Here is a 24,873-nt window from a genome sequence, read left to right as displayed (position 1 = left end):
TGTGACCATCCCAGATTAAAAATAAATTCGGGCACTCAAAAAAAAAGACTCCACCAAAAAAGAAGTTTGAGGTAATTGCGTCAAAATAGGGACTTCTAAGTATTTTCAGAAAAACAAACATTACATGTTTTTATCAAGTTTCGTATATAGATGTGAACATGTCAATCCAACTAGGAAATCAGATCAATACCTCATCAGTTCTGTTCAATCACAGTCTCAGTTCATTTTACTCAGAACTAGGAAGTAAATGTATCTGCGTGCTAACTAACACCTACAGAATGCAGGAAAGCATAGCTGTTCACATGCAACAACCATTAGAAAGTGGTGACACTACAACTAGCTGTTGCTGATAAACTCTCCAACTTAACTACAGGCACAAATCGTCCATACTGGTGCTATACTATCTTAACATAAACGTTTCCACTGTTCATAGAAGAATTCAATGTAATCCTCTTGAATACACAAACAAGTATTTTCCATGTTGCTCAGCAACAAGTAATAAAGAAAAAAATAGTGTTTCTATGGAATACAATCAGAGGACAAGTCCAGAGGAGGACCACAAAGGTGATCAAGAGGCTGGAACACCTCTCCTATGAGGACAGGTTGAGGGAGCTGGGGTTGTTCAGCCTGCAGATGAGAAGGCTCTGGGGAGACCTTATAGCAGCCTTTCCCATACCTAAAGGGGGCCCACAGGAAAGCAGGAGAGAGACTCTTTGTCAGGGAGTATAGTGACAAGGAGTAATGGTTTTAAACTAAAAGAAGCCTGATTTAGATTAGATATTCAGAAGAAATTCTTCACTCAGAGGGTGGTGAGGCACTGGAACAGGTTGCCCAGAGAACCTGTGGATGCCCCATCCCTGGAGGTGTTCAAGGCCAGGCTGGATGGGGCTTTGGGCAGCCTGGTCTGGTGGGAGGTGTCCCTGCCCACGGCAGGGGGTTGGAGCTGGGTGGGCTTTAAGCTCCCTTCAATCCAAACCATTCTGTGATTGAACAGCTATGGTTAGCATCCTGAACCTGTAACCTCCTATCTCATTGTCCGCACTTCTCATCTCCATTCCGATTTTTGTCTCCATAACTCTCCCAGACAGTTTCATCGACAGCAGATTATGCAAGCAAGCAAAAAATCAAGATATGATACAGAAAATTTCTAGCCAAGTTCTCCTCACAGTCTAGATCCTTTTCCTTGCTTTATTTACTAAGGATTAAAGAAATATTTTCACTGCAGTATTTTAAACTCTAGGTCTATTAACTCTGCTACTGGCAAGCCTTTGCCCATCTTAACACGTTAGAAGCATTCAATATTTTACCATTATTGGCCTTTCAGGTAAATCAAGCAATACCTCCAAATCTGAGGGAAAGAAACAAAAAAAAAAAGAAAACAAACATTCAACAGTTAAACCACTTTGGAATAGAGCCCTTCAAAGATAAGATGTGAAGGTACAGAGGGGACATGACTGTGTTCGGGACTGAGAAGGAAATTAATGTGTCATGTCCAGTCTTCTCTCCCAAGTACATACTTACCTGAAATGCTTATTAGTCAACCTGAACTGCTGCAATTTACAGAAGGCACTACAAGAAAAACTGTAACACTTCAGGGAGCCTAAAATTGTTCTTGCCAGTAACAGCAGGTTCAGGAATGGAATGGCAGAAAACTCAATTTGTGCAGAGCGGGAGGAGAAAACATCTAAAGCTCAATATACAGAGACAATACACACACACACACATATGTGTATTATGTATATATATATATACACTCTAAAACTTGTAACTCTTTGTTAACCAGAACACATGGGCTTTTCTCAAAACCCTTCCCAATGCATATAATGCAGTTTCAAGATTGGTGCTTTACAATAATCCATGTTCTGTTTTCCACATATGAAATATGGATTTAGAAACTTGTATGGAAATTCACATAAAATTCCACTACCATGAAAAACCTACAGCAATGATTCTACACCTGAAACACACAAAGCCAAAGTAAGGATGACTAATTTTACAGTTGGAATAGGAACTGAAAAACTTGTTTGTTTTCAAACAGGGTATACGTACATACCATCACCCTTTCCCTGAAATTAAGGGCTAGCAGATTGGGGATGGGAACGTAGCACAGAAGGGCTATTAAAATATACAAGGCTGATCATGTACAATGTTTTGAACTTCTAGACTGTTACAAAATTTGTGTGTCTTAAATTGTTCTTGCAAAGACATCAATAACATCTTTCATATTATCTTTCCAGTCTAGTTCAATAGACAGAACTATAACCTGTAGCAGACACGTTCAACATCACACTGCACTGGAGAAGTGCTGTAAACAAGCCCACTTACAGAGCTACAAAGCCTCAGATCTAACCAGCTAGCATTCTCATACAGCCTATAATAGAGAGAGTTAATACCAAAGCAAATTCCTATTCCTACACAAAATGAACAAATCTAGGTTCCAAACATCACTTTAAGTCACTTCAGAGCAAACAAAACCCCTTGGATTACTTTTCCCCCAGAAGAGTCTTGTACAGAACAAGATCAAATGTCATGCGGCGTGAATGAACCAGGAAGCAATCACATTTGTTCCAGTCATTCTGTACAGCTACTCACTGAAGGCAGAGATTATTGCTTTGTGGAAGGCATAGGAGAATAGGACAAATCTCCGTAAAAATAAGAGATTACAAGTATCAAGTAAATGGCAGTCTACCCCTAGGGAGCAGGGAGGGACAGCTATACAATGTAGGACAAATCACTCACATAGGTAAACGCAGCAAAATCCCTTCATGCCCTGTATAATGGTAACAACCCTTGATCAGTTCAGAAGGAATTGCTGTAGTTGTGAGTTCATAAAATAATCACAGTGCAGAGCCTTAGGCAACGCTGGGCCGCTCAGCTTCAAGGCTGCAGAGATAAATGATTTGCTCTGTAAAATTTTACCTCCCATTAAGAGTCACGCTATTCCCTTCAGGGGATAAGCCTGAGCTACTGCACTCTTACAAAAATACAAAACAAAAATAATCACAGAATCACAGAATTTCTAGGTTGGAAGAGACCTCAAGGTCATCGAGTCCAACCTCCAACCTAACACTAACAGCCCTCCACTAAACCATATCCCTAAGCTCTACATCTAAACGTCTTTTGAAGACTTCCAGGGATGGTGACTCCACCACTTCCCTGGGCAGCCTGTTCCAGTGCCTCACAACCCTTTCAGTGAAGAAGCTCTTCCTAACATCTAACCTAAAACTCCCCTGGCTCAACTTCAGCCCATTCCCCCTCGTCCTGTCACCAGGCACGTGGGAGAACAGGCCAACCCCCACCTCGCTACAGCCTCCCTTGAGGTACCTGTAGAGAGCGATAAGGTCACCCCTGAGCCTCCTCTTCTCCAGGCTGAACAAGCCCAGCTCCCTCAGCCGCTCCTCGTCGGACTTGTTCTCCAGGCCCCTCACCAGCTTTGTCGCCCTTCTCTGCACCCGCTCAAGCACCTCCATGTCCTTCTTGTAGCGAGGGGCCCAAAACTGAACACAGTACTCGAGGTGCGGCCTCACCAGAGCCGAGTACAGGGGGACGATCACCTCCCTAGACCTGCTGGTCACGCTGTTCCTGATACAAGCCAGGATGCCGTTGGCCTTCTTGGCCACCTGAGCACACTGCTGGCTCATATTCAGCCGACTGTCCACCATCACTCCCAGGTCCTTCTCTGCCTGGCAGCTTTCCAACCATTCCTCTCCCAGTCTGTAGCTCTGCTTGGGGTTATTGCGCCCCAGGTGCAGGACCCGGCACTTGGCCTTGTTGAACTTCATGCAGTTGACCTCAGCCCATCGGTGCAGCCTATCCAGATCCTCCTGCAGAGCTTTCCTACCCTCAAGCAGATCGACACACGCACCTAACTTGGTGTCATCTGCGAACTTACTGAGGGTGCACTCGATGCCCTCGTCCAGATCATCGATGAAGATATTAAAGAGGACCGGCCCCAGCACCGAGCCCTGGGGGACGCCACTAGTGACTGGCCTCCAACTGGACTTGGCTCCATTCACCACGACTCTTTGCGCCCGGCTATCCAGCCAGTTTCTAACCCAACGAAGCGTGCGCCAGTCCAAGCCAAGAGCAGCCAGTTTCTTGAGGAGAATGCTGTGGGAGACGGTGTCAAAAGCCTTGCTGAAGTCAAGGTAGACCACATCCACAGCCTTTCCCTCATCCACCCAGCGCGTCACTCTGTCATAGAAGGAGATCAGGTTCGTCAGGCATGACCTGCCTTTCATAAAGCCATGCTGACTGGGCCTGATCGCCTGCTTCCCCTGCAAGTGCTGCATGATGACTCTCAGGAGGATCTGCTCCATGAGCTTTCCTGGCACTGAGGTCAAAGTGACAGGCCTGTAGTTTCCCGGGTCTGCCCTCCGGCCCTTCTTGTAGATGGGTGTCACGTTTGCTAGCCGCCAGTCAACTGGGACCTCCCCCGATAGCCAGGACTGCTGATAAATGATGGACAGTGGCTTGGCCAGCTCCTCTGCCAGTTCTCTCAGCACCCTTGGGTGGATCCCATCTGGCCCCATCGACTTGTGCACATCCAAGTGCCGTAGCAGGTCACCAACCAGTTCTTCATGGATAGTGAAGGCCACATTCTGCTCCCCATCCCCTTCCACCAGTTCAGGGTACTGGGTGTCCAGAGAACAACCGGTATTGCCGCTAAAGACTGAGGCAAAGAAGGCATTGAGCACCTCCGCCTTTTCCTCATCTCTTGTAACTAAGTTTCCCCCCGCATCCAGTAAAGGATGGAGATTCTCCTTAGTCCTCCTTTTTGTGTTGATGTATTTATAGAAACGTTTTTTGTTATCTTTAACAGCAGTAGCCAGATTGAGCTCCAGATGAGCTTTGGCCTTCCTAATTTTGTCCCTGCACAGCCTCGCTACTTCTTTAAAGTCCTCCTTAGTGGCCTGCCCACTTTTCCAAAGCTTATAAACCCTCTTTTCCCTCCTAAGATCAAGCCACAATTCTCTGTTGAGCCAGGCCGGTCTTCTTCCCCGCCAGCTCGTCTTTGGGCACGTGGGGACAGACCGTTCCTGCGCCATTAAGACTTCCCTCTTGAAGAGCGCCCAGCCTTCCTGGACTCCTCTGACCTTCAGAACCACCTCCCAAGGGACTCCACCAACTAGTGTCCTGAGCAGCTCAAAGTCAGCCCTCCGAAAGTCCAATACAGCGGTTTTACTGGTCCCCTTCCTGGCCTCGCCAAGAATAGTGAACTCCACCATTGCGTGGTCACTCTGCCCAAGACAGCTCCCGACGATCACGTCCTCCACCAGTCCTTCTCTGTTTGTGAAGAGAAGGTCTAGCGGGGCACCACCCCTGGTAGGTTCACTAACCAGCTGCATCAGGAAGCTATCTTCCACGCTCTCCAGAAACCTCCTAGACTGCTTTCTCAGGGCTGTGTTGTGCTTCCAGGATACGTCAGGGAAGTTGAAGTCCCCCACGAGTACAAGAGCTGATGATTTTGCAACCTCTGTCAGCTGCCTGTAGAATTCCTCATCTGTCTCCTCATCCTGGTTCGGCGGTCTATAGCAGACCCCGACCAGGACACTAGCCTTGTTGTCCCTGCCGATCCTAACCCAAAGGGACTCGACCTTGTCATTCCCAACCTCGAGTTCTACAACCTCGAAAGACTCTCTAATATAGAGAGCCACACCACCACCCCTTCTATGCTGCCTGTCCCTTCTATAGAGCTTATAGCCAGGCATTGCAGCACTCCAGTCATGAGACTGGTCCCACCACGTCTCCGTGATGGCAACCAAGTCGTAGCCTGCCTGCCGCACGATGGCTTCCAGCTCCTCCTGTTTGTTACCCATGCTGCGTGCATTGGTGTAGATGCACTTCAGCTGGGCCATTGCCTTATCCTCCGGCCTTGCCATTGTTCCCCCTGGCACAGCCCCAACAATCCTAGCCTCAGCCCCATCCCCCTTCCTACCTAGTTTAATGAAGCCAATCACCCAGCCTGATATTATAAGGTTAAAAATTCAAGAAACTGTCCACAAAAAATGGAAACAGATATATTAACTAATTGGTTAGCAATTTCAGTTAGGGTTCAGATTCAAAATTGAAGGGCATGTTTATTAAAAACAGCTTAAATGTTAACTGAGTACCATATTTCTACATTCAAAACTGCAAGATCTGTCACAGAAAAGGAACGAAAATCCCTCACAGTTCAGTAGTGGCATAAGTTTCTACACATATGGTATATTTGTTTATTTTGGGGCCACAACTCATCCACCTTCCATTTTGAGCCCCTTGTAACCTGAGGACGCACACTGTTGATAAAAAATAATTATCTGTAGGTGTCATGCAACAAAATATGCGAACATGCTTAAAAAAATGGTCTACTTCCAAAAATCTCAAAAATTAATTTTTGAATATGCGCATGGTACGAACACCTTTGAAGAAAGGCTCCTTAGAGAGCTTTGTGACACATTATTTTCTTTGGAGGGGAGCCTGCAAACAGCGACAAAGTTGGTGCCCTTAGTTGTTCCCTTTCAAGGTTCTGGGACAGAGGTGCTTACTCATGGCTGTGCACTGATACTCTGGTGAAAGGAAGATGAAAACTCACATACATCTGTAACTAGCTCTGCTTGTGCACAAATAGTGTAAATAGACTTACTGGCAAGCACTTTTACCCTTCTTTCTCATGACTGAGATCCAAGGAAAGCTGAACTGCAATGTCTCATCAATTACAGTCACAGCAAAGTAACTGACAGTACAAAGCAAACAGTTAAATGAAGATTCAGAAACAACCTTCATAATAGACTATTTCATTAATATCTGCTTTTACTATTAGCTGCCATTAAAGGCAAATTACTTTATACAAATTAAAATCATCACGGGGTTGATACTTGTAGGCGTAAAGGGAAAAACATCTGTTTAAATTGATGCCCTCTGTCAGGTCTTACACTATTGAAAGTTTCAAGAAATAATTGTGTTAAGACAAGCTATTCAAAAATTTCTTATTGGATACAGAATACGACACAGCTGTGATACCACCTTTGTCAGATACACGAGTCTCATGCTTCCAAGAGCAGACTCTGCTTTGATCTGCTATCATTTTTAGATCTATGGCAAAGCTTCACCCATTCCTCTTCTTCCTTTCCCAAGAGAGAGGGTTTGTCTGGAGGAACAGTCACACAGAGTATGTCCATGTCACATTTTACTGAGATAATAGGCACAAAGGAGAGGGCAGTGTAAGGCCAGAACTCTACAGCCTCATTAACCAGTATTTTGAATGTCAGGCAGCACCGGGGATGCTAGGAGCTGACAGTCTATTAAAGAAATGACAGGCATGTGTGCATTCCTCAACTGTCCTCTTTCTCCGTTTTCTTTCAAATGAACAGTTTGGGCTGCTGCCTAGAATACTGTTTGAAATTTCAGAAATACAGGTGTTGCATTCAAAAATTTTCATTTTCTAAGACTGACAAAGCAATAATAACAAACTGAGAGATCTGACCTTACAGGTTTAGCGAATCAGGGCTAAAAAAAACCTTGACTTTCTGTATTCAGCTTCAGGCACTATTTTTATAGCTGGCAGCCAGAAGCAGAGACTAACCACAGGCTACTTCACACTACTTGCAATACGTACCTGACCCCAGAAATAAGCATTTAGTATTTACAGGGTCTTATGTACACAAACATCCTAGTTTATGAAAACCACAACTTCGTTGATTTACCAACTATGATAATGACAGAAGAAATGGTCTTAAGGTTAGATATGTCAAACTTTGAGCCCCAACTACCAAAAACTCTTATAGAGTTTTTGCATCCTTCTAAGAATATACACTTCTGTATTTAACTGTAATCTAGCTACTGCCTGGTTGAAATTAAATACATAGCTAGAAGGACAACACTGTCTGAACTAACTGTCCAGAAGGTGAGCATCCCTGGGATCTAGACAGTATTTAACCTGTAGGAGGCTGCGATCCAGGAAATGCCATCCCCATATTCAGCATTCAGGTGAGAGCTGGGTTTTTACTACCTTCCTAGTTTCCGTTTCAAGGGAAGCCAGGTGCCCAGCTAATTTGGGGGCCATAGCCCAGGCACTCCTCCTATTGTACATTTTAGAGGCACCCACCACCCAGGAACGCCGCACTTCAGAAGTGCTGCAGGACTAAGCCATGGGCATGGAGGAGGCACGGACACTAGACTGCTTCCCCAAGAAAATATTTGGGAGACGAACGGTGGGAAATAACAAGAGAACTCTCCATGCTCCATTACCATTTCTGTTTTTACTTAGTCAGTGTCAAGCATAACAAATACACACATGCTGGCAATCCAGGTCTGAATATTAGACACTCTGGAACTTCTTAATTTAACCACTAGAGCAGGTTTTCATCCTGACCTATTTCTTTGTCCTAAACTGACTGTGCACAGCAGGCAGGATGCTCTGTTAGTTATGTGGCACAGTACCCAGGAAGAATGAAAATCCACATGTCACTGTGTTTGTCCTTACCACAGGCAATAGTCCAATAGACCAGGGAGTCTGGTGCTTGATAGAGGATTCGATACGGTGCCACTCTGGCGCTGGAGTCCAACACGACATCAAGAGTACCCACAAGGAGACCTACAGAAAGGGAAATTATCATAAATACACAGCGATGAATCTTCTAAGACCCCAAAGGAAGGGGCTTCGCATGCTCCTAACACCTTGATCCACCATTCACAACTAAAGGCAAACCTATGTATTCATCCCCACACTTGTTCCCTTGCATACTAAAGAAGAGTGACTTAGAGAAAACATCTTCAGTTTCAACAAGATTTCATCTTCTAAACATACATCAATCCTAGTATGATGGCAGACAAATTGAAGCAAAGAAGATATCTGTTTTATAAAACTGTATTTAAAAGTTATTTAGGTCTTTTCTGCTTCTTATACTTACGGAGCCTTGGAGGGGGAAAAAAAAAAAGGAAAAGAAAAACCCAGATAATACACCCTAGAAGAGTTTTCTAGCTGACATCTGAATTTTGAAAACTAAGACTTCCAGCAAAGATAATTATGCTATTTAATGGTCTGCTTTTTTTTAGGGTAGAAAGGATCAAAATGCCTAACAGTCAAGCTGGTTTTCAGCTGAAAGGATACTGATGAAAGACAAAGCCATACTGTTTTCCCAAAGTAGCTTTGAAAATTCTTTGCTAGTAAGGGGCAATCAACAGTTGCATACCAAGAGCTACCAATAACTCCTGACAATATTTCTGCAAATTCTAAATGGTATTTTAATAAGAAATCACATACAAAACGTAATTTTAACCCCATCAAAACCCTCTCCATCAAAACCCACCAGATGCCTTATTTATTCTTGAAAGATGCAAAAGATTTCTCCCTTTTCACCTCCACACAGAATTTTCATCTTTCCTGCAGAGATGTGGGTAGTAAATTCTCAGCAAATTCACATCTTAAGAACAGATGGATGAACTTTAAAAGATTTTTTTCTGCAAGTATTTATTAGGGCAGAAAATATTTTAAATAGCTGAAATAAAATTATTTTGGTATGTGCAGTTTAAAACATTGATGCTAAAATCCTCTTTTCATTTCAACTGTTTTCATCTCTTCCCATTATAGTTACTAGTTCCCCATTCTGTACTGTCATGACTGGAATAGAAGACTGCTTCCCTAGCTATTCTTCTTTCAGTTTTGTTTTATGCATTATAAAGATATAAAAGCACTACCCATTTTCCATTTTAGCAAATCCAAAAAATTAGAACTGCAACTGACATTTGGAAATACCCCACCTATCACTGACCTTGGATTCCCCCATTTTATGTTTTTTATTTGTTTAGGAAAACAAACCTTATCCATTGATCTTCAGAGGCCAGATCAAATATAACCTATTCCTGCTCGATGCACTGATACTCACCATGCTTTAATTCACAAATTCTGTAATAATGAGATACAAGCCTGGACACGCTATCGGTCATTAGCAAGCAATACTAGAAAGTTGTGTGCTTGTTACAGGATATGAATACAACACATTAATATAAAATATCCCAGTGTTCATTAGTCAAGCTAGCTTTAGTTGTTACTACTGCATCTCTCATGTCTTTTGATTACTGGTGTACGCTGACAAGCTGCCTTTGATCAATCTGCCACCAGCCCTCCTTGTTGCATCTTGACTCCTTTCAAACTCAGCAGACTGAAGCAGGTTAAAAACATTCCTTTCACCTTCCAGCTTTTCGCAATTTGTTGTTACATTCACCCTCTCCATTCAGCCTTCACAGACATAGTGTGGCTCTGCTTCAGAAAGCATACACACGTGCATACACACTTTCAACTACAAGCAAATGTCTCAAATGCTTAAAGCTACTCGTGAGCTTAACAGCATTTCGCAACTGGATCGCAGACCAAGCCAAACACTACACTGAATGTATCCACCGGGTTTGCTGTAAACTCATGGCAGGGCTCGTGCCAAAGATTCTTCATGCTTTGCAGCTCCACGTGTCTACTGACAGTACTGAACACACAAAAAGCCTGATGCAGCCTCTACATAAAGTCATCTGCTGACCAAATGTAATCTTCTGAGGTACGGATACAGTGTTAAGTCACTCTGATCTTTAAAAATATGCTTGTTTCTTTCCTTGTACTGTATTTCCAAGCATGTTGGTCTGAGGGTAGCCCTACTGACTGATTCCATCACTAGATCTCTAGGGGTGCTGCAGCTGTAAAAACTTGGATACAAAGCTGAGGTTAGAGCTAGAATAAACCTGACTTGCGCACTGACACCAAGTTAAAAGAAGTGCCCCATCCTATCTCCTCCTCCCTCATTCCTGGAGACAGAAGGACAGGAACACTCCCCTGCCCCACCAAGCAGAAACAACGTGAGATAGAGCTACATATTCAGGAAAGGTGGAGAGAGCCATACAAACAAAAATAGGACTAGGCAGCACTGAAACAGAGAGATGTTATACATGGAACAAGAGGGGAAAAAAAAAAGATGCAATATGGAAGAGTTGCCCAGTCCCTTTTCAGGAATAGAAACAGGCTGTAGAAATATCCCTGAAGTACAGTTAAAGGAAGGAAATTCACTGAATTCCAAAAGACCCCATGGAAAATTCAAAGTCTAGCTTACCAAGTCAACTGCAACAGAGTTTATCAGTAATATCTTACTTGTATAATGAAATAGTTGTTTTGAAAGATGATACATGTGATACTTCAAAACAATTTATGCATTCTTATATATTAAAGTCAATTAATATTTATTGTTGTCATTATACAATTATCCCTGATTGTTATCCTTCAGGAACTGTCCCACTTTGCACTGGAGGTCAGGTTTTTGTTTGTTTTCAAGGCAGACACATGACACAACCAAACTGAAAGAAACAGCAGTTCAAATAATCAGAGGAATTTCTACTTGAAATGATCACCACTATAATAAAAAGAATATGAATTTATTTTAATATTGCTCAGTAACTCCCCATACAGAAAGAACCTTTTGAAATAGGATTAATAACTGAAAGTTCACATAAAAATGAAACAAGCAACAAAGAATCATATTCTTTAGATTAGACTGGTCTTTGGGCATGAGCCAGTGAATTATGCAGGCATCACATCATGTGACTACACTGATTGCAAGGTTTTTCCCCATGGTTTCATCAGGTTTCTGACTACAGTGAGGTAAGGGAAGGAATTTCCAACGTAATAACATTGAACCTGCAAGCCCTTGTTCAAGGGAGCAGTTTCATGGGCAATGATCTAAAGCACATGTTGAAGTCGGTGGGATTAGCGCCTGACTGACTGGTGACAGCCCCGACCCTGAAGGCACTCCAGCACAAGTAACCTTATATCGAGCAATGGTCCCATCACACACGCCACATTTCTAGAGTAGCTATACCTAGGCATGGGGCAGAAGGGGGAAGAAAAGGGAGAGAGAATGTCCTCATTTTGTTTGAGAGAACTTTTTGAATAAAATCAGCTTTGTCTTTTGCATACTTGTACTCTCCACAAAAGACCAGAAAACCATTCAGTATTTTCTTTCTTTTCTGTAAAATACGAAGTGGTGACATGTAACATCTGAAACCAGGGAAGCCACAGCCACAACTGGCTAGGAAGCCTGGGCAGTTGCTCTTGCGTCACGTTACTGGAAGGACATACAGTGCACTAGTGGGTGTTACTGAAAAGTGGTTTGGTTACCCCATGCAACTCACGCCGAAGGAAGAAATTGTACCATATTTTATTTATCTGACCACTGTACCTCACAGTTAGTCTTGAGCTGTGTTAATGATTATAACTCCCTCTCAAAGTGCAGAGATTAGTGTCTGTATTGTGCATTACATTATGACTTACTGTGCTTGCATCCTTACATGGGCAACCATTTCTGAAGTGTTTTTCACTAGAAGCATTTATTACCACATGAAGCCTGACCTCCTGTATAACATGGACCCCTTTAAGCCAAATGATTCCTATCTGACCAAACTATTTCCCAGAGAGGCAGGTTATCTTCATTTCAAGGCCAGCACAATTGATTCAGACAGCCTCTTCCAAGCACCACTGCTCTGCACTCTCCTCTCTTTGGGAACCAACATCCCAGACAGCTCACAGTCCAGACTGCTTACAAATTACCAACAAACTGTCATGAAATCAATGGATGTTCTGCAGTAGAAACTTGGTACACGGTAAACCACCACCACGGAAAACACACACACTTTATAGTAGATGAACACAAACAGCTGTCTAAGTCACAGAGAATCACAGAACATCCTGAACTGGAAGGAACCCACAGGGAACGTTGAGTCCAACCCCTGGCTCTACACAGGACCACCCAAAAATCAGACCCTGTGTCTGAGAGTGTTGTCCAAACGCTTCTTGAACTCTGGCAGCTCGGTGCTGTAACCACTGCCCTGGGGAGCCTGTCCCAGTGCCCAACCACCCTCTGGGTGCAGACCCTTTCCCTATCCCCCAGCCTGACCCTCCCCTGTCCCAGCTCCATGCCGTCCCCTCGGGTCCTGTCGCTGTCCCCAGAGAGCAGAGCTCAGCGCCTGCCCCTCTGCTCCCCTGTGAGGGAGCTGCAGGCCGCCATGAGGCCTCCCCTCAGCCTCCTCTGCGCGGGGCTGAGCAAACCAAGGCACCTCAGCCACTCCTGTCTTCTCCTCTAAAGCTTTCACTACATTTGTAGCTCTCTTTTGGGGTTTTCTAATAGTTTTATGTCCTTCTTACATAGTGGTACCCAAACCGTACACAGTAGTGTGTTTTCAGTTGTTTGAATATTTACATATTACTGTGCTTGATGACTACAGCACAGGTATTTGCTGCAGGTATGTTTCTCCTCCTTTTTATGTCTAAAAATGTAACTAGTGATTACCTTTTTTTTTTTTTTTTTTTTTTTTAACCTCACAAGAATCTGCAAGGGTGCTTTTATTTTCTTTCTTTCAATTACTGGTGTTTTTACATTAAAAGGAAAAGCAAGTTTATGCACCCTATAAACTTTTTTTTTGTTGCTGTTACAACAGGATTGTCTTCCTGACAAACGGTAGCCATGTATTATCAACAGTTACGCTTTATTTTAAATAAAACACACAAATCAAGTGTTCTTTATCACCTTTCTACCACCCCTCCAACACCAATCTAATAATTATGTTTGTGCCCCCACATTTTACCTGCTAAAAACAAGGCTCTCAGAGTAAATTGGGTTACATATTCAAGAGTGAAGACGTAGATTATGTATCACCTTTAGTGCACCTTATTAAAACACCAAAACCAATTTAGCTACTGTTTATGAACAATACACAGTGACCATTCAGACCATAAAAACCACCAGCAGCTGTGGCTTTCTTGCCCAGAAAGCACCACCTATCAAAAAGCTCAGGACAATAACTGACAGTGACACTTCCCATTCAGCTTTAACCTTGCAGTCCTTAAATTTCAGGTGCTCTCAGCGCACAGCAGAAATCTGCAACACATCCACCCTTCAGAGTCACAGGCAACCTGCATCAAATCTTGCCTAGAGCTGGAATGAGGTCACTCTGCAGTTGGTGCAACTGCTGTGCCTGCTGCCGCCACCCAGGAAAACACCCTCCTCTCCTCCAGTTAGCCAGATGACAAGCATGTGTCGTTCCCTGGCTCCCAAAGCTGAGCCCTACCCTGCCTCCATTGCTGTTACATCCTTCTCCCTGCACTACTACTAGCCACAAACGCCGTAAAAAAATGCAAGAATCCAGCAGATGCAAAGATGCTCAAAAGGGGTTAGTCAATAGCTCTCAGGAGTCCCAGTGGAGGCAGAATGGGAGGGGAGGTTGAAGAACTACGCAGTCACAGCACTCAGCGTGTATGCAGGGCAGAGGAGCACCAGCTGCCTCCTACTTGTTATTCCCCACTCCCCTTTTTTGTACCCTTTCAGCTGCCACTGCTATGGACTGAGCCGGGGCTGGGGACAGCAGAAACCAAGGCATATTTGCTGCCATTTGGCTTCCCACTTACAGAGATACCCTGTGTGTTGCCCTTGTTGAGTCTGTCGGAGGTCTGAATTTTATCACCTTGCCAGGCTGTTTTCCTTTGTTTGTGGAAGCAGCCTGAAATGATACATTTTCACTTAATGCATCTCTTTTTGCTGTGCCAGTAACACCACCACGTAGCCTAAAACAATCAAAAAAAAAAAAAAAAAGCATCACATCACTCTCATCATCATTATTACGGAAAATTTTACACAAACTGTTTACAAGAGGAGACTGCTGACAAACCATTACTAACATAATCAACAGCCTGACAGCCTCCCAAGACATCTTCTGTTAAAAATAAACACTTCTTAAACACCTAAACAAACCGCATGTGTTCATCTTTTTAGCACCTAGAGAAAAACAGAAGTGTACTGAACAGAACTAAGATTTCTTACAGGTCACACAGTGACTCGGAGTCATGCTCATGGGTTATTACTCAATGAGTCCCATGGATGTTAGCAGCCTATTCGTATATGAGCTCAACACCGCAAGTAGGAAAGCTGGCAAAGTCACGTGTCATTAGTAAGAAGTTTTCAAAACAGGCATAGCGACATTCCAAGTGAACGAAAGAAATACCGCTTAAATGATTCCCTTACTTGCTGTCTGCTGATGACCCCTTCTCTCTCCACTAATGTAAGATGGACACATAATGAGGTCTGGCCATAAATCTGAAACGTCCAAGGGACCTATTTGGATTGTAGACGTTGGATGATTTCTGAGAAAGCCCCATTCAACTGGGCCTGCTTCAGCCATATTTTCACCCAGAGCATTCAGTTTCATATCAAAATCATGGACAACAAAAAAACACCTCTTCCTAAAGTTTAAATATTACTTCCTGGACTATAAAAACAATTACTCATGGGAATTCATAGCTAAGACGTACAGCACAAGCCATTGTTTTGCCTAGACACTATATGAATCATTTTCCTTTTTTTTTCAAGGCAGTCCACGTGTTTACATAATTAGCTCACTCATTTGTTATTATGGGAGGAGGTCATCCAATTATTTGACAGTCGAAACTCAGCCTACAGCAACAATCTGAACTCCACAGGTAATATTATGGACAAATCCTGTTAAATGGGGAGGGACAAAGCTAATTGACTTCATTTCATGGAATAGACTAAATGAATAGTAAGTATTATACACCACTCAAATAAACTACAATATTAAGCTTCCCATCCTAGTAACAGTATCCTCAAAAGCATGAAAACATCTTCACTGTGAACACCACACTTGAAACATCAGGAAGGTTTATCAGTTTTGCATTGTATGCATAAAATTCATACCAACTAAAGCAAAACAGTACCTAAATACTTGATTGCTGTCTTCCATACGGGTTATATAGCATTGACTTATATGAACATGTTATGTATAACGAAAAAAACAAAACACTCTTCCTCTGGAACCAAAATCTATGATCCGCTAAGTTTTCCTCAACTCCTGGCTTTGTTGCTCTTTCCTTCTACCACTGAACTTCACAGAAGTTTTCAAATATCAGTGAAACAGACACTGAGGAAGTTCTGTCACTCCGGTGACATTTAGCAAGCCAAGCAGCAAACACGGTACTTGCTTCTGTCTTCAGGATGATGAATACAGATGAGACAAAACTGAAAATATTACCTTTTTTAAAAAAGGCTTGGGTAGGGCCGATGTGGTGACCTAGCTTGACTACTGCAGTTTAAGACAGTTAAAGGTAAAAGCTTTCATCCTCCCTTCAAGTTTCACAATTGTGATCGAAACAGATTTTCTTCTAGCTATCTTAAAGTGATCAGCACTTGGATGTTTACTTCAGTACTTGTCAAGGTGTCCGAACAACTGATGACCATCCCTGTAAAAACCTGAATCCTGCTTCTATTCCCAATTTGACTGTTTTTTCAACTTCCTGCTTTCAGAATTTTTTGTAAATTTGGATGGTAAGCTGAAGCACCCTAAACCATTCTCAGATGTAATTACATTTATCAGTGTAATCTACTAAGCATCGTTACAAATATTTTAGCATTGTAAAAGTTAGTTGGCTGCTTTTCTCCTCACCAGAAAAGATAAAACAGAATGTGCATTATAATCTATACCAACTGCTACATAAAGATATGGATGCATATACACGCAGTGAAATAACTGCCTTTGTTTACACTGAAGCCAAGTTTACAAACGATTAAAGGTCCAAGTACAGTAACTCACTCATAATACATCCAACGAAGAAGTTCCCAGAAACAAACCCACTAGATTTGAACTGAAAGGAAATCCTAGCCCAAGCATAGACAGGCTGGGTGGAGAGATGAGCAGGAACAGGCCATGCATGACAGCTTCAGGTGTGTGATCGCTTACTGCTCTGAGGATACTGACATTTGCACCAAAACAAACAAAATCTCAAACACCTGAAGAAGTTTGTTATTACTTGTCAATCACACCAGGCTATGAAGCAATGGAGAAACTTTGAGAAGAATATAGATAGAGTCAACAATTGCTTTCAAAGTATGATTAACAAAATACCAAAATTTACTCCTTATGAGTTTGTTTTAACAAGCAAAATAAGCAACTTAGGAAAAGCATGACCAACAACCATTGACCAAAACATCACAGAAGTCACTGAATTTCACTCAAAACTAGCTCTTACATAGCATCCCACTCTCTGAGTGGCATAAGCAAATTAAACAGATTTCACCCAACAGCAAAACTTAAATCAACCACATCTGCACCAACATAAGCCTCAAGAACAAATCAACTAAGTACAAGCAATTAAATACTGCCAATCTAAAAAGAAAAAAACATTGTAAACTGAATCTAGCCAACAAAACCAATGGTATAAATCAACAACTGAAGTGTGCACAGTAAACTCACCTTGAACCATGGAACAATCCTGAAGCAAGCGTGATCAAATACCTGTTAAATCTAAAGAAAACCCAGTTTTGCCTAAAGTAAGACCAAAAACTGCTCTGACTGAACACCAGTGAGAAAAGAACTAAAATAATTTTAAGAACTTGATTTTAATAAGCTTAAATTAAGGCTGCTGCTTGGTACAGACCTCTAAGTTGGAAAGACTTCAGACTTGTAAGTTACATCTAGAAATACTTAAAACCTTTATTTTTTTTTAAGGAAAGTAAAAGACAGAAGATTTTGAAGAAGCACTCCAAAATCTAAACCCACCTCAGCACCAGATTTGAAAGCCAAATGCAAGTGTAGTTTATTGAATGTCAGCATTGACCAGACATCAGAAGTATGACAGGTAATCAGAAAGCTGGAGAAAACATCAATGGGATGCTTAAAGGCCTTTACATGTCTTGTGTCTTTATACTATAGTAAAGTCAGTGACAGCAACAACCCCTGCCTATTACAGGTCAAAGCTATCCTACAGTGTGATGCTATGAAGGACTGAAAAAAGTAGAGGTTGCAAGTGTTAAGAACATAGAAAACTGAGCAGATTCTGCATATAGCAAATACGTGCATATAGATTCTGCATCTAAACAATACAAACTTGGGTATAATGCAGAAAATTTACCAGGAGACCTTGACATTGCTTATTACATTAAGGTCCTGTGTGACATTTCCAACAGGGTTTCACACAAACAGATCTCAGGAGAAATAGCCGGTCCAGAAAACATTACTGAATTTGTTTGTCAAGAAAAAAAAATGATGTCAGAAGGCAAAAATGGCAAGTGACAGCTCAGAGGCCTTGATGGGTCACATTACTCAAAGTGTAAAAACTGAAGTGACATCAGGGAAAGTCTTGGGCCAAGACGCATTTTGGTACAGAAACCTGAGCTGCACAAACACCAAGGAACACTGAGAATTTTCATCCCAGGCGCTGTACCTATGCAAAGAGCACATCGTCTGTAAGAACCGGAGATCAACAGAAGTATTAAACAGGAAATGAGACACCTTCCAATTAAGCACCTGTGAAAACACCTAGGGATTCAGCAGAAAGATCAGTGAGTCAATCCAGAGAACCAAAAGGAATTCAGCTCTTTGACATCTGCATTTCCTGAAGTAGAAATCTACTAGTATGAAGAAGCAGATATACCCATGGCCAATCCTTGTAAGAAACCTCAACAATGGGAGAGGAGATTTGATGCAACACCAGATAACAGAGCCAAATGGACATGGAAAGCTAACAGACAGACTGACCACCTACATAACTGATGGTAATTGTGTGTATTTTGATAGCCGTTTCAAACATTGGAAAGCAGATTTTCTAGCAAGTTGCATCAAGTTTGACGTGTAAAATCCTAACTGCTTGAGTCAATGAGGACAGAAAGCAACGTGTTTATTACATCACATACCATCTTCTCATCACAAAGACGATACACTGGTCAAAAGCTTTTCTAATGTCAGGCATAAATGATTTTTTAAGTAAGTCCTTCCTCAAACCTCTGAGTTGGGAGGTTGAGAGCATGACAGAATTTCTTCTCCAAATCTGAGCTACTAATTGCCATGTCTGGTGAGGGTGCAGGAAAACGTTCTGACTTAGAAAACTGCACAGGATTAAAAATGACATCAGATTCAATGTTGATGCCTTGTGCTAGTCAGCTGAGCTCAGAACCTCTCCTTTCTGACTTTCCAACGAGGAAATTATACGATAACCTCTTCTGCAAAAATAGCTGGTGAGAAAGATAGTACTTCATCAATTTCTTTTACCACCAGCAGTCAGCAAATTTCCATCTGCTCTCTTCTGCTTAAGCATTTGAATCATCTTTGGCAACATCTCCCAGACTTACAAACTTGTGCTGAATCTCTCACACATGCACTGTCCCAGCTGTAAGCATAAATGCCGTATCTGCAAAATAATTCATTCCTAAAAACAGTTCTTGCAAACTAAGATAAACAATTTATTTGCCTTTGGATTCAAAGGGATTTTATAGTAACAAGATGTTAAAGAAAATTAATGAGAATTTCATGTCCTTTTCACGCAGAAATGTACACAGGCAAAAAGCACACAGCAGTTCCACAAATTAACCATACCACACCCTGTCTCTTCCTGTAAGCTGTGAACACATTGCTTTGCTGTCAATTATTAGTTGCACTAATTCCTTGCAATGCTGTTCCCACATAAAAGCCTTTGGCAAGCATTACCACACGATAGCAGAAAGCAGATAGAGGATTTTTTTTACCTTTTTGTTGTATCAGTATGCCACATGCACTTAACATACAAAAAAAAAATGAGCCTTTTAGTTATTCATAAACGTTATGACATGTTCAAGACCCTCACATCCATGAAAGTAGCACGGTCATACAGTGCAAAATGCCCAAATGATGGCAGGGAGGTGGCTTCACGTTCTGTCCAGCTGATACAGGCTGCCCTACGACACACTGGACCCCCTCTCAAGAAGGAATGGGCCTATAGAGGGAAGGTAGCTGACCACCAGGAAGCAAAATAGTTATGAGGAAGAGGGTTAAAAACAGCTGTCACCTTTGAGAAAACTCAAAAGAGGAAAGAAAAGAATTTTTCCCTGTCGGTCAACAAAAGGAAGATGAAACTCCTGAATGAGTGTCACCCAGAAACAAGATAAAGGAACTACTTGCAAGGCACAAAACAATTTAGTGATGGAGAGCGCTCATCAACCATCAAACATTTTTAAAGTAGGGAAGTACATTTTTCAGTCTTGTCCTGGAAGATTAATGCAGCATGTAAGATAATGCAAGTTCGCAGAACAGCAATGAAAAAAGGAAAAAAAATAAATAAATCCGATTTACAAGTCTTTCCTGTAGTTCTTAGTTCAAAAACTGAAAACAAAATCTAACCAGCCCTTCACTTAAGGCATGCTTACAAAGGAAATCTGCAGTGAAGTGGCTGCTGCTGACACACAATCATTTAAAAGTGTCCAGGCCCTAATTCAGTCTAAAATGGCTTAACACAGCTTAGTAAAAAAGCTGTAGCTCTTAAGCAGACTGACTACTCAGACATCTTGTTAGCAGAGATGACTTCTTCAGACTCAATAATTAGGCACTGCCCTGACACAGAACAAGATGATCATCATGCTTCTAACATGCTACAATCCAATATTCAAGTAAGTGCAGAAAATGCTTCTAATGTCCAGCTGAGTGTTGAGGTAAGATGGCTTTCTCTGTTCTACTAGTTTACATAAATGGAGGCCAAGAAGGAAGGATCTGTGCAGAAAGGGCTGAGATTTCACCACGTATCCCTGAGTGACTGATACTACCTTTCCAGCAAAGGATTGCTGCACTCGGAGTGGATCCAGAAGAACAGGTAATGTGAGTACTGCTCTTCTTCTTCAAAGTCATAAGAATTACTTTCACCCACCCCCCAAGCTATATAAACTACTTGTTTTTAGACTACAGTGTGTGAAAAAACCTGAAAGATGCGTTCCTCTGGACTTAGCTCTGGTGATGGTAACGTCCCTGCACAGCAGGAGGGGTAACACTGAGACCTGGCAGCCTTTAGACACATTTTTGCAGTCACAGCATCCAACCACAGTGCTGTCTCAAGAAGTCCACACTGGCTTCTCCCTCATTCCCAGCCATCTCAGAAAGCACTCTACCTCTTCCTTCAGCTTTACCTACACAATGGCACCGTGGTGCAGCCCCAATTTACGTTCTTTGAAGTCAGACAGACGGAGAGAAGGGCGTTACACTTAGTCCAGCTCTGTCTGCCTACTGGTTATTTTCACAGCAACCCTGGACTTGAAGGCAATGCCAGAAAATCAATGCTTCTTGTTGTTGAACTATGGTTTAAGTTACATAGGGAAGCCATCTCATGTCATCGAGCCCACATTCCCATCAATTTGAAAGTCAATTATCATTCCACGATTTAAGACAAATGCCTTTAGTCAATAATGAGGGAGCACAAGTCAGCAGAACTTAGATTACAAGGAAAAAAAAAAAAGGTGACAGCTGTACCTGCATCTTCTCTTGAATGCATAAATTCAGGCCACTCGCAACCACAATGAAAATTTTACATACAATATTTTTAATCAAATTCAGGGACATGTGATCTTGTTTCCCACAGAGCAATGAGCCAAATTTTACACAACATTCATGGGTGGATGCCTTTTTAGGCTGTTATCCGAAAAAAAAAATCAGCACCGTATCACTACAGAATGGAAAATTAAGGAAAAGTAAATTAAGAAGAAAATTAAAAGGTCCTTTTTTTTTCCCCTGTTTCTCTAACGTAGACTGTTTTGTTGTTGTTTTGAACTCTCAGGATCAGTTAGGTCCCCCTAAACTTCTGCCTTTAGCTAGCCTTGTCTATCGAGAGTGAGCCACTTGCTTTCTTTGCCTGCACTGGCCCTCAATGGGCCAACCACAGCTGTTAGAGCAACCAGCACAAAATTCCAGGATTGATATTTCCAGGGAAAACAACTAACCATAAGTTCCTCTTCTTATCGTGCCTACCAAGCTGGGAGTGGTCTGGCTACTCTACAACCATTTCTTTCTTCCTCATCTACCTTTTATACACCACTGTATCACAAACCCATGCACTAACACGGCAAGGTCTGACAAGGTCCCACCCACAGAGGCTTTTGATACTGCCAGCGCTGATAACTCCTACATGCTAGTGCTGGGTGCTTGTTTAGCTATGGTTCTGGCAACATACTAAAAAAATCTCCAGCTCTTCCCCCCAGGCATCATATAAACATGGAAACAAAACACGTAGAAATTATTTAGCTACTTGTTGCCATTACCTCAATCCCATTGCAGCTGCAATACCATGCAGATAGACCCTAAGAAAAGCTACTTGGAAAGCCATCTTCGAAACGTGCTTAGAACTTGTGCCTTCTAAATCAACATTCACTACACAGAGAGCATTCACATGCTAAAATAGCAGATGCGGTGGACAAAAACTGAAATATCAAGGGGGAAAAATGCAGAAACAAAGATAGAACTGTTTCTATATTCTGAACTGCTGCTAAATGCTGTCGGCTTATTTAAGCTTCACAAAACAAGAAGCGTGCATTTATGAATCTTGTTCTCACTCAAAGGAGAAGATCTTCAAAGCAATCTCTGTCTGTACAGGGGTATCATCTATCACACCACGTGTACTGCTGCAACATGGCCTTGATATACACACACTGCGAATATGTTGAAAAGAACATAAAATTCTCAAAATGCTTCTCAGGAACTGAAGTGTTTGGAAGATTGTCTGGGTTTCTCAAATAATCTCTAATTCAGAGGTGACAAAGTCAGAGAGGTACAGGAGTGCCTACTCAAACCACCTCCACTAAAACAGAAGAAAAAGACCTTGGAGGCCAGTAAGTAATCCAAGGAAGGAGTGTCTGCAAACAATTCCTCAGTAAACACAGCAGGGGTGAAGTTTTGAGGCAAGAAATATTTTAAGTGGATTTGTCAACACTGCCCATAATTGCAAAGATTAAAAAAAAATTAATAAAAATACAGGAAAACAACAGAAATCTACAGCCAATGCAAAATGACTGCTGGTCACTTTCTACGCAAGGACAAGGTGGGCTTGATTAACCTTTAACACTGAAGATCTCAAGGGTCTACAAGAAAAAACACTTTGAAGGGGTGCATTAGTTTAGATTATAAATTGTTTGCAGGTCCATAGAGTATTCAGAGGTTGAAGAAACACTTAATCTTCTGGTAAATATACCCAGGACCTTGAAGCAGACATCGATGCAGTCCATGTGCTTATTTTGACTAGCCTAAGTAACTGGTTTCAATGCAAGCGGGGAAAGGAAGAAACCAGTTTTCAGCGAATGAGCTTGAGCATTTTCTACCAAGTCAAGAAGGACCAATGGTAACACCGTTGGGTTCTGTATCTCAGGTTTTATGGAAACGTGTACATGTTACCTAAAAATGACTAAAGGTCTACAATACTGGGTGTATGCAGTTGTCAGGAGACCAACATACGTAGGAGCCAGACACCTACAAAAGTGTTTCCAGTCAACAGTGGCTGAAAACAAAGCATTTGTGGAAGAGGCTTTACAAGGACATCCTCAAGAATAGAGAGAAGCCAAAGTAAATGCGTTACATTAGCACGTACCTACGAATTACACCTCGGTCTCATTTTAAGGAGCACCAAATCACCGAGAGCCTCTCAAGTCACACCCTCACGCAGCAGGGCACGGCCAGCGCTGGCACCCCCCTCACAACGCCTTCGCGGCAGCTCCGCGCCCGTAACCCTCAGGGCCAGCCCCAGAGCATCCCCTCAGCGCCCAGGGACACCGCAGGGCCCGTCCTTACCCGCCAGTCCCCCGCCGCCTCCATCGCCGCCGTGCCCCTTCCTCCTCTGCAGGATGAAGTAGGGGTTGGCCCGCTCCGTCACCCACAGCGCGTTGGCCAGCAGCACCTCCTCGGGGTTCACCCACATGCTCCCGCCGCGGACAAAGGGCGTGCGCCCCGCGGGGCCTCACGCACAGCAGCAGCAGCGGCCGCCTCAGACGCCACCATGCCCGGCCGCCGAGCAGCGGCGGGGACGAGGAGGAGGAGGATGGGGAGGAGGAGGCGGCAGCCGCATGCCCTCGGCGCTGCTGCCGCCGCCGGGCGCGGAGGGGCGGCCCCGGCAGCAGCCGCCGCAGCGCCCAGGGCAGCGGTGACATCAACGGCCGCCGCCGCGCGCCGCCCAACGGCCCGCCCAACGGCCGCAACGGCCCGCCCAACCGCCGCTCCTACCCGAGCAGCTCAAGGTACCGAATAAATTAAGGCTCTAAATCACAAACGAGATGATCCAGCAACAAACTTTCCACAGAGCCCTTGGTTTTACAGGAGGGGCGTCCTGGAGCTGGTGCCTTGTCACGGAGGGGTGACTGCCACCTGAGGCGGCAGGCTGAGGAGCACTCCTCACCTTCGCACCGTGCCACGGTAAATGCTTGCTGGTGTCACTAAAGCAGGGGAATATGATCCCAATGGGAGAGCAGAAAGGCTTCTCCGGCCTTCCAGAATTTATGGTAGAATCGTATTAGTTGGAATTCTAATGTTGGTTGAAACGACCTCGCCCTTTTCACTGGACAATGAGAAGGAGAATTTAAGAAAAACTCTGACCAAATTTCTTATAATTTCAGAAAGGAATTTCAATTTCTGCTTTGTTTTTGTTTTGACCAGCTCTATCTAAGACATATTTCTTCTCAGAAAGAGCAGTCAGGCATTAGAATAGGTTGCCCAGGGAGGTGGTGGAGTCACCATCCCTGGGGGTGTTCAAGGAAAGGTTGGACACTGTGCTTAGGGATATGGGTTAGTGGGTGACAGTGGTGATAGGGGGATGGTTGGACCAAATGATCTTGGAGGTCTCTTCCAACCTTAATGATGCTGTAATATAACAACTAAAATTTAACTTTCAGTCTAACCTGGCAAAAAGTAGTAGCAAAAATTCATAGTAACTTCCTTTACTAAAGGCAGGATGTCACGCACAAATGGCTCATAAATGTTTGTGTTGTCACAGAAGCACGGATGGCATTATATTCTCGTACTTTCATCACTGCCAACGATATGTAGTAGAATTACTACGACAGCACTAGCATTTTAGGT

The 24,873-nt window shown here is 42.9% G+C and overlaps 1 protein-coding gene across 3 annotated transcripts in view; it reads right to left on the bottom strand.

The window, feature by feature from the left end:
* TBC1D9 (TBC1 domain family member 9) overlaps positions 1 to 23,764 on the bottom strand; it is a 54,434-nt gene extending 30,670 nt beyond the window's left edge. For 2 of the 3 annotated variants that reach the window (XM_032187547.1, XM_032187548.1), the window contains exons 1-2: positions 23,593 to 23,763; positions 8,465 to 8,575 (exon numbers count right to left, since the gene is read on the bottom strand). In XM_032187547.1, the coding sequence (XP_032043438.1) occupies positions 8,465 to 8,575; positions 23,593 to 23,719 (238 nt within the window). In that variant the 5' untranslated portion in view covers positions 23,720 to 23,763. Of the gene's footprint in view, positions 1 to 8,464; positions 8,576 to 23,592 lie in introns of all 3 variants that reach the window. The other variant, XM_032187549.1, reaches the window with a different exon arrangement.
* Positions 23,765 to 24,873: the final 1,109 nt, after the last annotated feature.

Source organism: Aythya fuligula, chromosome 4, assembly GCF_009819795.1.
Source record: "Aythya fuligula isolate bAytFul2 chromosome 4, bAytFul2.pri, whole genome shotgun sequence".
In the NCBI taxonomy this organism is placed as follows: domain Eukaryota; kingdom Metazoa; phylum Chordata; class Aves; order Anseriformes; family Anatidae; genus Aythya; species Aythya fuligula.
The sequence above is the reverse complement of the archived record's forward strand: the minus strand, read 5'-3'. Positions and strand labels throughout refer to the sequence as shown.